Here is a 15,446-nt window from a genome sequence, read left to right as displayed (position 1 = left end):
TGGATCATTTGAGGTCAGGAGTTCGAGACTAACCTGGCCAACATGGTGAAACCCTGTCTCTACTAAAAAAAAAATAAAAATAAAAATAAAATACAAAAAGTAGCCAGGTTTGGTAGCATGCACCTGTAGTCCCAGCTGCTCTGGAGGCTGAGACAAGAGAATTGCTTGAACCTGGGAGGCGGAGGTTGCAGTGAGCCAAGATCTCACCACTGCACTCCAGGCTGGGAGACAGAGCAAGACTCGATCTCAAAAAAAAAAAAAAAAGATTTGTGTTTTTTTTAATTCCTGAAGGACATAAGAGAAGTCTGGAAGAAATGACAAGACACACCTTGTGTTTGGATAAGAAAATTAAACATTTTAAAGGTATCGATAATTCTTACATTTTCAATCATTAAAACACTGTGGTGCTGAACTAGAATAGAGAAACTGATGAAAAAGAATGAGGAGTCCACAGCTGTCCCATATATATATATATATATATATACACACACACACACATATATATATATAAATAAGAACTCAGTATATGAAAAATTATGATTTTACAAATCAGTAGGGTGAAGTTTGACTATTAAGTAAATGACATTGGAATAACTAATTAGCTGATTGAGGGAAACTGCAAGACTATTTTGCTGCACAGAGCAAAATAAATTTCAGGTGATTCAAGGCATAACATTTTGATCCAAATAATAAAGAAAACAGATCAAACCACTAAAACCAGATTTCTCACCTGGGGCTCTTCATCTGAACCACATAACACAGAAAATGAACTGAGTGACTGATTTCTAAAACATCTACCAGTTCTACAAAACTGGTGTCATTCTAGATGTTTAAGACAGAAGTTAATGCCTTACATACAACAGGTGTAGGAAATCAGTGTTAATTCTCTCAGGAAACTGTCACTGAGAAAGGCTAAAAGACAAATAACCACCTGTCAAAAATAGTTGCAACATGTGGCCCGGCGTGGTGGCTCATACCTGTAGCCCCAGCACTTTGGGAGGCCGAGGCCAGTGGATTGCTTGAGCTCACAAGTTCCAGAACAGCCTGGCCCACACAGTGAAACCTCCTAAAAATACAAAAATTAGTCGGGCATGGCAGTGTGCATCTGTAGCCCCAGCTACTTGGGAGACTGAGGCAGGAGAATCGCTTGAACCCGGGAGGCAGAGCTCGCAGTGAGCTGAGATGGTGCCACTGCACTCCAGCCTGGACGACAAAGCGAGACTATGTCTCAAAAAAAAAAAAAAAAAAGTTGCAACATGTATGAATAGGAATTCATATCCCTAATCCACAAAGCACTCAGACGCTAATAAAAGATGACTATATCAATATACAAATACACAACGCAGAGGCAATGCAGAAAAGAAAAATAGGCCAGGCGCGGTGGCTCATGCCTGTAATCCCAGCATTTTGGGAGGCCAAGATGGGCAGATCACAAGGTCAGGAGATCGAGACCATCCTGGCAAACACGGTGAAACCCCGTCTCTACTAAAAATACAAAAAATTAGCCGGGTGTGGTGGCGGGCGCCTGTAGTCCCAGCTACTCGGAAGGCTGAGGCAGGAGAATGGTGTGAACCTGGGAGGCGGAGCTTGCAGTAAGCCGAGATCGCACCACTGTACTCCAGCCTGGGCAACAGAGCGAGACTCCGTCTCAAAAAAAAGAAAAATGTAAATTGCCAATAAACATGAAACTGTTTTAACTCTCACTAGCAATTAATGAACATTTTAAAATAAGCAACTCTTAGAAGACATCACTCTCAGTTAACAAATTGTCAAAAATGGTACAGGTTAACAAGGAGGTACTGAAACCAATACCAGGTTCTTTTGCTGGAATTCAAATCAGTGTAATTTTTCTAGAAAGCAGTCTGGCCCAAGGACATAATTAGGTAGGAGTGCAAGTGTGTAATACAGGGGTTGTGACTCCAGACTTTTTAATAATATATATTAAAAGACTACACACGACTTGAGTATCCATCACTAAAGGCTTGTTTAAAGATTATTCTATGGGATGGGTGTGGTAGCTCATGCCTTTAATCCCATCACTTTGGAAGATCGAGGCAGATGGATCACCTGAGGTCAGGAGTTCGAGACCAGCCTGGCCAACGTGGTGAAACCCCAGCTCTCCTAAAAATACAAAAATTAGATGAGGCCGGGTGCAGTGGGTCACGCCTGTAATCCCAGCACTTTGGGAGGCCGAGGCAGGCGGATCACCTGAGGTCAGGAGTTCAAGACTGGCCTGATGAATATGGTGAAACCCCATCTCTACTGAAAATAGAAAAATTAGCAGGCCTTGGTGGTGGGTGCCTGTAGTCTCAGCTACTTGGGAGGCTGAGAGAGGAGAATCACTTTGAACCCTGGAGGTGGAGGTTGCTGTGAGCTGAGATCACACCAGCCTGGGTGACAGAGGGAGATTCCGTCTCAAAAAAAAAAAAAAAAAATTATGTGGGCATGGTGGTGCATGCCTATAATCTCCCAGGTACTCGGTTGGCTAAGGCAGGAGAATTGCTTGAACCTGGGAAGTGGAGGCTGCAATGAGCCGAGATCACACCATTGCGCTCCAGCCTGGGTGACAAGAGCAAGACTAAGTCTCAAGAAAAAAAAAAAAAATTCGGCCGGGCGCGGTGGTTCAAGCCTGTAATCCCAGCACTTTGGGAGGCCGAGATGGGCGGATCATGAGGTCAGGAGATCGAGACCATCCTGGCTAACCCGGTGAAACCCCGTCTCTACTAAAAATACAAGAAAATTAGCCGGGTGAGGTGGCGGGCGCCTGTAGTCCCAGCTACTTGGGAGGCTGAGGCAGGAGAATGGCGTGAAACCGGCGGGGCGGAGCTTGCAGTGAGCCAAGATCGCGCGCCACTGCACTCCAGCCTGGGGCACAACAAGACTCCGTCTCAAAAAAAAAAAAAAAAAAAATTCTTCTGTGAAGTGCTGTGAGCACAAGAATGCCAGCTGACAGCCGCCACTGCTGCCATCACCACCCACCTCTCTCCACAGGCTTCATTCTTCACTCCTTCCAGCTGCCTCCCCATCCCTTGTCCCCAACCTCTGCCCTGCTTCTGCAGAAGGTAACACTGCTGAAGGTTGGGGAGCAGGGCTGCAGGCACAGGGAAACTTCCTTCCCACTAAATGGGTAGCAAGGATGGGACAGGGAAGAGGAGTTGGAAGAGAGGAGAGGGATGAAAGAAGGAGGGGAAAAAAACCGAAGAATAAAAATCTTATCTAGAGGCACATGAAAAAATAAAAATTAAAAAAGAAAAATAGGCCTTGCATGGTGGCTCACACCTGAAATCCTAGCACTTTATGAGGCTGAGGCAGGTGGATCATTCGAGGTCAGGAGTTCGAGACCAGCCTAGACAACATGGTGAAACCCCATCTCTACTAAAAATACAAAAAATTAGCCAGGCGTGGTGGTACACCCTGTAATCCCAGCTACTCGGGAGGGTGAGGCAGGAGAATCATTTGAACACGGGAGGCAGAGGTTGCAGTGAGCTGAGATCATGCCATTGCATTCCAGCCTGGGCAACAAGAGCAAAACTCCATCTCAAAAAAAAAAAATTAAAAATTAAAAAAGTAGTCTTCTATGAACCTGCCAATAAGAGAGGTAAGTCTACATGTAAATCAGTGAATTATGAGTAAAATAAGTGCATAATAAGCAATATGATATAAAAATTGTACCATGAACTAGGCTCCATGCTGTTTCTTTTGAGAGGGTTCAGACCAAGGCATTTCCCAGACAAGGCAGGTCCCTTCCTGGGAATGGCCCCTTATCAGCCTCAGACGGTTTGGTGTTAGAAAAGTTTGCCCTAAATCAAATGGCTTCTTCTCCATCAGAAACCACATATGTTAAAATGTGCCGCTGATTTAAAAGTTAGTTGAAGGCAGATGTTGAAGACTTCTACAGGCAAAACTAATCAAATGTTATTTATGTATTTTTTATAAGACATTGGAGGGCATTCCTTGATGTTCAGATTTGCACAGGTTTGTTGGAAGTGGGATAGACTAGAGTTAAGGGAACCTATGCAGCCAGTAAGTCAGAAAATACGGGGTCAGAAAAAGCCAAGTCTCTGCTGGAATGGAAAGGAGAAGACACTCCCAAGAGATATTTCAGCCGGGCGCAGCAGCTCACGCCTGTAATCCCAGCACTTTGGGAGGCCGAGGCGGGCAGATCACGAGGTCAGGAGATCGAGACCATCCTGGCTAACAGTGAAACCCCATCTCTACTAAAAATACAAAACCAAAATTAGCTGGGCGTGGTGGTGGGCGCCTGTAGTCCCAGCTACTCAGGAGGCTGAGGCGGGAGAATGGTGTGAACCCAGGAGGTGGAGTTTGCAGTGAGCCAGAATCGCGCCACTGGACTCCAGCCTGGGTGACTCCGTTTCAAAAAAAAAAAAAAATCCTAGGACAGAATAAACAAAAGTGAGTGACTGATTGGGATGGCGGGGTGGGCAATGGGGAAGGGATATATAGGTAGACTCTAAATCAGAAGCCTTACTGAAATCAGCCAGAAAGAGCTGGGATCTTCTTCAACTGTGATCTCAGTTAATGAAGGCCCTCACGTCCGAGCCCTTCAATCATCTCCACTCACCAGCAACTGTCTCCATCAATATCACCCTTCAGCAGGCAGCTCCACGGGGGCCCCTTTGCCTGTCTCTTCCAGCAGCTCACCTCCCCAGATTTCCTCCACTCATCACCACAGTGAGAATTCACCATGATCTCCCACTTTTACATTTCCAATTGTTGAGCCGACCCTCACCATACTTCTGCTTCGCCCATAGAAGGAAAGGAAGCCACCCCAATTTCTTGTTTTGTCACGAGGGCCACAGGCTGGGGATCACCTTAGTGGTACTTGTTTCACCTCAGTTCCAGGACTTGGATGGCTCAAGGCTGAGGGGGAGCATGGGAGGGGGTGGGGGGCAGGGCAGATGGCCAGCAGGGGTTGGGTGCAAGGCAGGGTACCAGTCCTCAGACTGGTGTGGCAAAGCAAAGGCGCCTCCTGTGGAGGGCTGGGAGGGGAGGGCGTGGCTGTAGGGGTGAGGGAAGCAGGTCACTGGTGGCGGTGGTGGCGCGTAGGAGTAGGGGCAAGCAGGGGACTCTGGCAAGAAGCTGGAAAAGGCTGCAGGAGACAGATGGGCCAGGGGCTGAAGCAGTGAGCGCTCTTGCTTCCGTTGCTTAGCTCTGCGGTTCTGGAACCAGACCTGAGAAGGGGGAGCAAACACATCAGAGCCCACACCTGACATTGGTGCTGACACCCTACTCCAACGACAAGAGGTGCAGGGACAGGGAGCAGGCCTCTCCAGCATGGCCAGAGGAAGTAAAGCCCTTCCACAAGGTTGGCTGAGCCTGGTCTGCTGCCAAAGGAACCCACAGACTTATCCCCAACCTGCATCCACACGTGCTCTTTTCTACCACTCTGGGCGAATAAGAAATGTCAACTTCCAACAAGGAGATAAATATGGTGACAGTGACATTTCCCTTCCCCAGAGAATGGGAAATTTCCCCTACGGTTAAGTTTAACAATGAAGACTGTAGATAAATGTAATTGCTATAGACAAGCTGGAATTTAGGGTAGGGTTTATTAAAGCTAACCAACTCTGGGGTTAGGGTTGAAGGAGCGTCTGGCTCACTGAGTTTCAAGGCTATTAGTAGGGACAAGGTTCCGAATGTGTGTGAACAGTTAGGATTGAACTTCCGTTGGAATTGGCATCACTATATATATATATTTATATATTTTTATATATATATATATAAATATATATATATATTATTTTTTGAGACAGAGTTTCGCTCCTGTTGTTCGGCTGGAGTGAAATGGCACGATCTTGGCTCACTGCACCCTCTGCCTCCCTGGTTCAAGTGATTCTCCTGCCTCAGCCTCCCGAGTAGCTGGGATTAATGATAGCCATCTGCCACTATGCCCAGCTTATTTTTTGTATTTTTAGCAGAGATGGGGCTTCACCATGTTAACCAGGCTGGTCTTGAACCTTTGACCTCGTGTGATCCACCAACCTTGGCCTCCCAAAGTGCTGGGATTACAGACGTGAGCCATTGTGCCCAGTCAGAATTGGCATCACTATTAAAAATTGAGGGTAGGTGTTGAAATTCAAGTTAGATTAGCATATAGCTAGGGTTAAACTCAAGTGATATGATAGTCTCGATGCAGACGCTCTGATGCTGGTGGTCTGATGAGGCCTGTGTCTGGTGACTGTTTAGGTTAGGGTTACAATGCCTAACATTCTAGGATAGCACCAAAGAAACCTGCATTTCTTCCCTGAGAGAGGAGGGATCCTGGAGCATCACCTGGATTCGGGCCTCGCTGAGGCCGGTGTCCCGGGCAAGACTCTCCCGGGCCCAGATGTCGGGGTACTGGTTCCTCCCAAAGGCTGACTCCAGCTGTTCCAACTGCACTGGGCTGAAGGTGGTGCGATGGCGGCGCCGGGAGTGCGGGCGGCCCCTCTGTCCTCCTTGCGGGGAGAACCTTGGTCTCCCGACTCCTGCACCAGGGAGCCTCCTGCAGGGTGGAGCACTCGAGTCTGAGAAGGGAGAGAAGCGAGAGGTGGCTTCTGAGGAGGACGCTCCTCAGTGCTGGACCACATGTGCCTGTCCCCGGATTCCGCTCAGTGCTTCCTGTGCTGCTCCAATCTTTTTTCTTTCTTTCTTTCTTTCTTTTTTTGAGACAGAGTCTTGCTGTCTCCCAGACTGGAGTGCAGTGGTGTGATCACAGCTCACTGCAGCCTCGAACCCCTGGGCTCCAGTGATCCTACTGCCTTAGCCTCCTGAGTAGCTGGGACTACAGGTAGGCACCAACATACCCAGCCAATTAAAAAAAAAAATTAGAGATGGGGTCTTGCTATGTTGCCCAGGCTGGTCTCAAACTCCTGGCCTCAAGCAATCCTCCCATATCAGCCTCTCAAAGTGCTGGGATTACAGGACTGAGCCACTGGCCCCAGCCCTGCCCCACCAGGAATCTTTTAGCTGCCCATAGCCTGGTTCCTGCACCCTGCTCAGCCTCGGCCCTGGTTGCCTCTGAGTCTCTGACACCAGGCTGTGCTGTCTACGCAGGGCACACCCTCAGACTCATTCCTGGCCCTGGCACTCGTGCACTGTCTACCTGGCCACTCTACCGTCTGCCCGCTTCCTACTGCACCGCCAGACACACACCCCTCCATGGACATTCACCTCTCTGGACACACACAACCGCCTAGGGCTCACCCTGCAGGTCTGCTGTGTGCACCTGCACCCTAACCACCATCCCAGCTGTCTAGGGAAGACCCAGTGCTTGTCCCCTGCTGGCGAGGCTCAGGTTCAACCTGTGCCTTCTTCAAACTGCTGCCATCTCCTGCACCCCTCACCTGGGAAGATGAGCACCCCCCTCTTCCGCTCAGACACACCCTTCCCTACTTACTTTTCATCTTCTCCCTACCCCTGCCCTGGCCCAGCCACCAGCCTGCAGGAACTTGAGCTCGTGGGAAAGGCTTGCCTCTCCTCCCCACAGGCTCCCTAAGCCCCCACACTAATTAGTCTGAGAGCTGCTGGGGAGGAGAGAACAGGGAGGGAAACAGCACACCTGGAAGGCACCCACCAAGAAAAGATGTTTGGAGCTGAGGCACCGTCCCCATGGGGGCCCAAGGGTGTGGACCCTCCTAGAGCTCACTGTCCGCCATGGGGACACACACGGAGCCCGCTCTCCCACCCGGGACCCAAAGCCCTGGCCCCTCCACCTGCCTTCATCAGAGAAGGCAGTGCCTTGGGCTGACCAATGCTGAGGTCAGGAGTGAGGGGACAGAGGTAACTGTCTCACATCCCCACCGCGATGTGAGCTGTTCAGCCACCCCCGCCTGCCAAGGGCTCGGTTCCCCAGTCTGTAAAGCCGAGGGGTGCTCCAGTCCCTTACTTTCGAAGGTTCCCACAGTTTTAACATGCTGGGATTCTGTTTTTAGTTTCTCCTCCTAACCTTCTTCATGGAGCCTATACTTTCAGCCTCACACCCGCTACCTCCTCAGGGACCCACGCACACCGGGACAGTCACTCACCCACCATGGTGGTCAGGGTCCCAGCGGCCGGGTATCTCTCTGGCAAGAGGCTGCTGCCGACTCGTCCCTTCTTTGGCTTCTCGGCCTGGCGCCTCCTTTCTGCTTCCATGGCTCGCCACGGGGACCAAGTGTCCCTGAATCTCTGACTCAAGATTTCTCTGCTTCCGCAGCTCCTCTCCACACCTGTTCTCTCCCCTTCTCCCCCTGCGTGTGCCACCCTCTGGGTCTCTGTCTGAATGTGTGTAGGTGCAGGTAGCTATCTCTGACTTTTCACTGTCTTTACCTTTTTTCTAATTGTTTCCTAATTCCCCCTTCCTTGGCTTGAGTGTCATCTCATTCTCCTGTCTCGGCCTCACCTGTTGCTCTGTTTCTGACTCTACTTTTCTCTGCCTGGCCCTTCTCTCCACCGGGATGCCGCTCTCTTCTGTCAGCTGCCTACTTTCCCATTCCACTCCCCAGTCTTGGAGGAGTGACCTCCTCCTCGCCCCTGCGGGCCCCTCCAATCACCACACGGTCGCCAGAGCCCCCTTGCTCAGGGAGGATCACAAGCCGGATGAGGGAAGGTGTTCTGTCGGAGGGTCCAGGGACTGGGGCCAAGGGCTCGTATTCCCAGAGGACGGGATTCTTTTGTCCTATTAAATCCCCTCCTGGGAGCAGGCAGGGGGAGGAGGAGAAAATGCATTCCTCCTGAGACCCCCTCCTCACAACCCCACTGTGGGGAGAGGAACAAAGAGCTGGGGAAAGGGACCCAGGAGTGGAGCCTGCCTGGCATCTAAGCATGGGGGTGACACCCAAGGACCTGTTTCCGGGAAACTGAAAAAGAAGAAGTCACAAGTGCACGCCAGCCCCTCTCAGACACCCTGATAGTTCAGAATACACCAGCCAGTGCTCAGGCCAACCTGAACCCACTCCGGAGAATGGGCCTCCAGGACACCTTAGCTCTCAAGTACTGTCTGATTTCCTCCCTCAAACACCACCTCCTCATTCACCCGGAACCCTCAGGACACCATGACCTTCCGAGGTCACCCAGACCCTCCGAAAACGCTGACCTGAACATCTGCATTCCAGGTGCATCCTGACCCCCCATCCTGCCCCAGAAAGTGACTGAGATTCCCGTGGCATACTACATTCTGATTCTTCAAGGAAATCCTGACACCGGGAATCCCTGAACAGTCGGGACAGCCTGGTCCCACAGTAGTCTGTCCCTTGAGGTTACTTAGACCCAGGAAGTATATTCTGACATCCCTAGGACACCCTGACCGCTTAAGGATGATGCGACAGCCCAGTACCTTAGGATCCCCCGGGACACACTGACACCCAGAACACTTCACCTCTACTTCTCAGGACACATGGACCCCCCCCGGAACACACTGTACCCACAGGACAGTCTGATTCCCAAGGTCATGCCATCATACAGGTCCTTTAAAAACACCCTGATGATTCAAGACAGGAAATCATAATCCTTTAGGATTTCGATGCTTACGGTGGTGTCCATGGATCAACAGCAGCAGCAGCAACGGGAGCGTGCTGGAAATGCAGATCCCCGGGCCCCACCTCCGTCCTGCTGAGTCACAATCTCCCCTGTACCAAGATCTCCAGGAGAACCAAGTGCACGTGGGTCTTGAGTCAGCTGGGGCTGCCATGACGAAATAGCACAGACTGTGTGGCTTAAACCGTAGACTTTTGTTGCTCACAGTTCTGGAGGCTGGGAAGTCTAAGATCAAGGGGTCCGCCTATTCGGCTCCCCTGTGAGGGCTCTCTTCCTGGCTTGCAGAGGGCTGGCTGCCTTCTCACGGTGCCTTCATATGGTGGAGAAAGAACCAGCTCTGGTTTCTCTTCCTCTGCTTTTAAGGACACTAATCCCATCATGGGCCCTCACCCTCATGAGCTCATCTAAACCCAATCACCTCCACAAATCCCCACCTTCAAATACCATCACATCGGGTGTTAGGACTTCAACATAGAAATTTTGGAGGCACACAAAAGTTTAGTCCATAATGTTAAAGTTGAGCAACACTGCTCTTAATATTAATCCTTCTCCCCTGCGGCCTCCTGGAGCACCTGGACCCCACGGCAGTCCTAACCTAGCAAGACCCAGTGACGCGCAGTCAGCTCAGACTCACAGGAGAACACTGAATTCCAATGCACCCTGCTGCCGGGGGTGCCCATGCTGGTCCTGTCAGGCCCTTGAATCACAAGGGCACTGAGGATGCATTCACTCTCTAGGACACATAGACCCTCCGAGAGGCTCAGACCTCTGTACCTTATACTCAGCACGAGAGCTTGGGCTCACAATGACTCTGTGACCCTCTAAGACACCCAGACCACAGGGACATGGTGAGATTTGGGAAATTCTAACCTTTTAAGGAATTCCTCACCTTACAGAATCTAGACAGTCGAGGCATCTTGCCTTCCTGCCCATTCAGAGCCCCCAATTTGCTTGAATCTTGCAAAGGTGATGCTGACACTGAAAAACCATTCAACACGCCAACCCCAACCCAGGAAATACCCTGACCACACTAGCCTGATCCACGGGACATTTTGACGAAGTAAAGACATATCCTGGTCTCCCAAAGCACTCTGACCATCCAACATGCCTTTGACACATGGGATGTCTTAATGCCAAGGCTCTCCAACCTTCCAGTGTACTCCGGCTGTCTCAGCCCTAGACTTGTCAGTAGGCACCCTAGTCGCAGTCACTCTCCCCCTCTCCTAACACACAGACAGCCCAGCACAACTTCGACACATTAGGGCCCCCTGAATCCAAAAGGCGATTGTTCTAACCCTCGAGAGATTCTGTCCTCTCAAGGCAACTATTTCCTGCAAGACACTCTGTAGAATACATCCCCAGAACTGCCGGAACATCTTCACTTCTGCCATACTCTCACCCCTGCCTAGCACGTTCTGCTCATCCAGGACCCTCTAATTTCCTGAAAATGCTTTGATTGTACAAGAATACCTTGGTATTCTACTCCATGACAGGTCCATTCAAGTCTACCCAAACCTTCGAGGACCACCAGAGATCCAGAAAACCTTGATTTCCTGCATTCAAATACCAAAAGGATATGCTGACCTACCTGAAAACCTTCACAGCTCTGGACTCCCAGGACATCCAGGAGTCTCTGAATCACGGAGCCAGACCCACCTTCAAAACATCTTAACTCCATGCAAGCGGTGTGATCTTCCAGGACAGTCTGACCTCAAAGCTTGTGATGTTGCAAGGATACTTCAAGTGTTCTGACATGATGAAAATTCCTGTAGGCCCAGAACAGCTGCCTCCCCTGACGCCCTCTCTCTCCAATACCCCTGCCTTCCCAAGATGTTCTAAGTCTCCCAGACTCTCTTTCACTGTTAAGATCTCTTCTGATCCTATGAGGTCTCTTTGGATCCTCTAAACACCCTGTTCCCCAGGGCCCTCTGACCTTTTAAAATCCTACAAGATGCCGGGCACTGTGGCTCATGCCTGTAATCCCAGCAGTTTGGGAGGCTGATGCAGGCAGAAAACCTGAAGTCAGGAGTTTAAGACAAGCCTGGCCAACATGGTGAAACAGTGTCTCTACAGAAAAAAATTAGCCAGGCGTGGTGGCACATGCCTATAGTCCCAACTACTCAGGAGGCTGAGGCTGGAGAATCACTTGAACCTGGGAGGCGGAGATTGCAGTGAGCTGAGATCATGCCACTGCATTCCAGTCTGGGCGACAGAGCGATAACTCTGTCAAAAAAAAAAAAAAAAAAAAGAAGTCCTACAAGACACTTGGAACCTACATGGGCCTGCTTATCAAACCCACAGGACACTACGCTGACCGTACAAGGACCCCCTGAGTCTCCAGCGGATCAGTTCTCTATGATGACACACTGATTCCCCTGATTACTATAAACCGTAGCTTACTCTGAGCATATGAACACCCTACCTTCTAGGGTATTTGACCCTAGATGATTATGTGCGTGTGTGTATATATATATATACACACATACATATATGTATACACTTTTTTTGAGACAGGGTCTTGTCCTGTCATCCCGGCTGGAGTGCAGTTGTGATCGTAACACACTGCCGCGTCAAACTCCTGGGCTCGAGCAATTCTCCTGTCTCAGCCTCCTGAATGGCCAGGACTACAGGTGTGGACCACCACATCCAGCTAGTGTTTGCATGTTTTTGTACAGACGCAGTCTCACTACAATGCCCAGAGGAATATCTTACTGTACCAAGTCACTGTGATTCCTAGAGCATTTTAGCCATCCAAAGTTACTTAGACCTGCCAGTGCCTCTGACACCTCAGGAAACTCCAACCCCATCAGGACGCCCTCCCTATCTAGTCCACTGTGATGCTGCAGAAAATCTATTGAACAGTAAAGAAATTCTATGGAAAAGAGTGTCCCTTAAGGACGCTCTTATCCTAGAAAAACATCCTGCAAGTCGGGCTGTCCGAATTCAAACTCCAGAACCAGCCCTTGCTTGCTGTTATGTCATCACTTTAAGCCTCACCTTCCTCATTTGCAAAATGAGCACAGTACTGGAACTTTCCTTCTGTGTTCGAGCAGCCGTGAAGAATGCCCTCTGAAGACTCTATCAAAGAAACGAATTCTAGTTTTTGTTTAGCTCATCTGTTCAGAAAAGACAATGTAAAGATAGTAGTATGTTGAAAAAAAAAGGAAATAGATATACGAGTAGACTGAGGTCTTAGAAGGCTAAGGTAAACACCTTAGCAAAAAGAAGAAAATATACTCATAGTAAATAATTCATCACATCAACCAATAAAAAACCATATGATTATCTAGTATTTGCTAAAACTCAACACTTTTTTTTTTTTTTTTTTTTTTTTTGAGATAAGGTCTCAGTCTGTCACCCAGGCTGGAGTGCAGTGGCATGATCTGAGCTCACTGCAACCTCTGTCTCCCGGGTTCAAGTGATTCTCCTCCCTCAGCCTCCTGAGTAGCTGAGACTACAGGTGCGTGCCATCAGAGCCGGTTAATGTTTGTATTTTTAGTAGAGACGGGGTTTCACCATGTTGACCAAGCTGGTCTCAAACTCCTGATCTCAGGTGATCTGCCTGCCTCAGCTTCCCAGAGTGCTGGGATTACAGGCGTGAGCCACCATGCCCGGTCTCAATTTTATTTGTTTGTTTGTTTGTTTGTTTTGAGGCAAGAGTCTCGCTCTGTTGCCCAGCTGGAGTGCAGTGGCACAATCTCAGCACACAGCAGCCTCTGTCTCCTGAGTTCAAGTGATTCTCCTGCCTCAGCCTCCCAAGTAGCTGGGATTACAGGTGCCTGCCGCCAATCCTAGCTAATTTTTGTATTTTTAGTAGAGACAGGGTTTTGCCAAGTTGGCCAGGCTGGTCTCAAATCCTAGCCTTAAGTGATCCACCCGCCTCAACCTCCCAAAGTGCTAGGATTATAGGCGTGAGCCACTATGCTCAACCTTATTCAAAATTTTTAAATGATATAACTATTAGCAAAATATTTAATAAAGGTCATCCATTGAAACCTACAAGATATTTTGATAACAGTGATCTGTCAAAAACTTGTCATTCTTAAATGATGAAATGTAATGAGCATTCTCCTAAGATCAGCAGAATCACAGGGCTGGCTGCCTCTACTCCTGCTGTGCAACATTGTCCTGATGTCTCAGCCAACCCAATTAGACAAGAAAAAAATAAGAGGTATAAGGATTTGAAAGAAAGAAAATTCTTTTCTTTTCTTTTTCTTTTTTTTGAGACGGATTTTTGCTTTTGTTGCCCAGGCTGGAGTGCAATGGCGTGATCTTGGCTCACAGCAACCTCCACCTCCCAGGTTCAAGTGATTCTCCTGCCTCAGCCTCCCAAGTAGCTGGGATTACAGGCATGCACCACCATGCCTGGCTAATTCTGTATTTTTAGTAGAGACGGGGTTTCTCCATGTTGGCCAGGCTGGTTTCGTACTCCCGACCTCAGGTGATCTGCCCGCCTCAGCCTCCCAAAGTGCTGGGATTACAGGTGTGAGTCACTGCTCCCAGCCTGTGTTCATTATTTATAGATCATATTTTTGTCAGTATAAAGCATTCAAGAGCATATACAGAAAATTGTTAGAACAAGACGATCAACACATTTCTAAATGCAAGATTAAAAACAAAATCAACTACATTTACATATACCAGTATACCAGTAATAGCCAATTAAATAATGCAACAGAAAAAAATTCACAATAGTACGTAACTAGCAATATTGTCAAAGATTTGTAAGAAATTTAGAGAATAAAGAAGCTATAAAAATGATACTGGGCCAGGCACGGTGGCTCACATCTGTAATGCCAAAACTGTGTGAGGTCAAGGAGAGTGGATCACCTCAGGTCAGGGGTTTGAGACCAGCCTGGTCAACATAGTGAAACTCCATCTCTACTAAAAATACAAAAAAAAAAAAAAAAAAAAAAAAGCCAGGCATGGTGGTGCACACCTGTAATCCCAGCTACTCAGGAGGCTAAGGTAGGAGAATTGCTTGAACCCTGGAGGCAGAGGTTGCAGACAGCCGAGATTGTGCCACTATACTCCAGCCTGGGTGACAGAGCAAGACTCCGTCTCAAACAAAAACAAAAACATGAAAAACAAAAAAAAGATATTGAAGGACATGAAAGATAACTCAAATGAAAAGATAGTCCATTGACAGAATACTCAGTATTGAAGAGTGTCAATTCCCCAAGTTAATCTATACATTTAATATAATTTTAGCCAAAATCTAAAAAATTTCTTATAGATTTTGAATGCCTGATTTTAAAATACATATGGAAAAGTAAAGGTCCAAAAAAGTCAAGATTTTTAAAAACAAATAATCAGAGAAACAAAAAACAAGAGGAAGGAATTTGTGCTCCCAAATATTAAAATGGTTTTAAAGGATTTTTTTTTGAGACAGAGTCTCACTCCGTTGCCAGGCTGGAGGGCAGTGGCATGATCTCGGCTCACTGCATTCTCTGCCTCCCAGCTTCAAGTGATTCTCCTGCCTCCCAAGTAGCTGGATTATAGGTGTTCGCCACCACACCCAGCTAATTTTTTTGTATTTTTAGTAGAGATGGGGCTTCACCATGTTGGCCAGGATGGTCTCCATCTCCTGACCTCGTGATCCTCCCACCTTGGCCTCCCAAAGTGCTGGGATTACAGGTGTGAGCCACCACTTCAGGCCTTTTTTTTTTTTTTTTCTTGAGACTGAGTCTTGCTCTGTTGCCCAGGCTAGAGTGCAGTGATGCAATCTCGGCTCACTGCAACCTCCACCTCCTGGGTTCAAGTGATTCTCCTGCCTCAACCTCCCGAGTAGCTGGGATTACAGGCATTGCCACCACACCTGGCTAATTTTTGTATTTTTAGTAGAGAAAGTGTTTTGCCATGCTGGTCACGCTGGTCTTGAACTCCTGACCTCAGGTGATCTGCCCACCTTAGCCTTCCAAAGTGCTGTG

General features: G+C 48.4%; 1 protein-coding gene across 1 annotated transcript; it reads right to left on the bottom strand.

Annotated features, from left to right (window-relative positions):
• Window positions 1–332: 332 nt before the first annotated feature.
• Window positions 333–8,453, bottom strand: PROP1 (PROP paired-like homeobox 1). Its single transcript, XM_005558672.5, has 3 exons — window positions 8,028–8,453; window positions 6,295–6,527; window positions 333–5,192 (listed from the first exon to the last, which is right to left on the bottom strand). The coding sequence occupies exons 1-3, from the start codon at window positions 8,134–8,136 to the stop codon at window positions 4,854–4,856; spliced, it is 681 nt and encodes a 226-aa protein (XP_005558729.3). The 5' UTR covers window positions 8,137–8,453; the 3' UTR covers window positions 333–4,853.
• Between the last annotated feature and the right edge of the window lie 6,993 nt (window positions 8,454–15,446).

This window comes from Macaca fascicularis, chromosome 6, assembly GCF_037993035.2.
Source record: "Macaca fascicularis isolate 582-1 chromosome 6, T2T-MFA8v1.1".
Lineage (NCBI taxonomy): Eukaryota > Metazoa > Chordata > Mammalia > Primates > Cercopithecidae > Macaca > Macaca fascicularis.
Note: the sequence above shows the minus strand (reverse complement) of the source record. Positions and strands in the feature narration are given on the sequence as shown.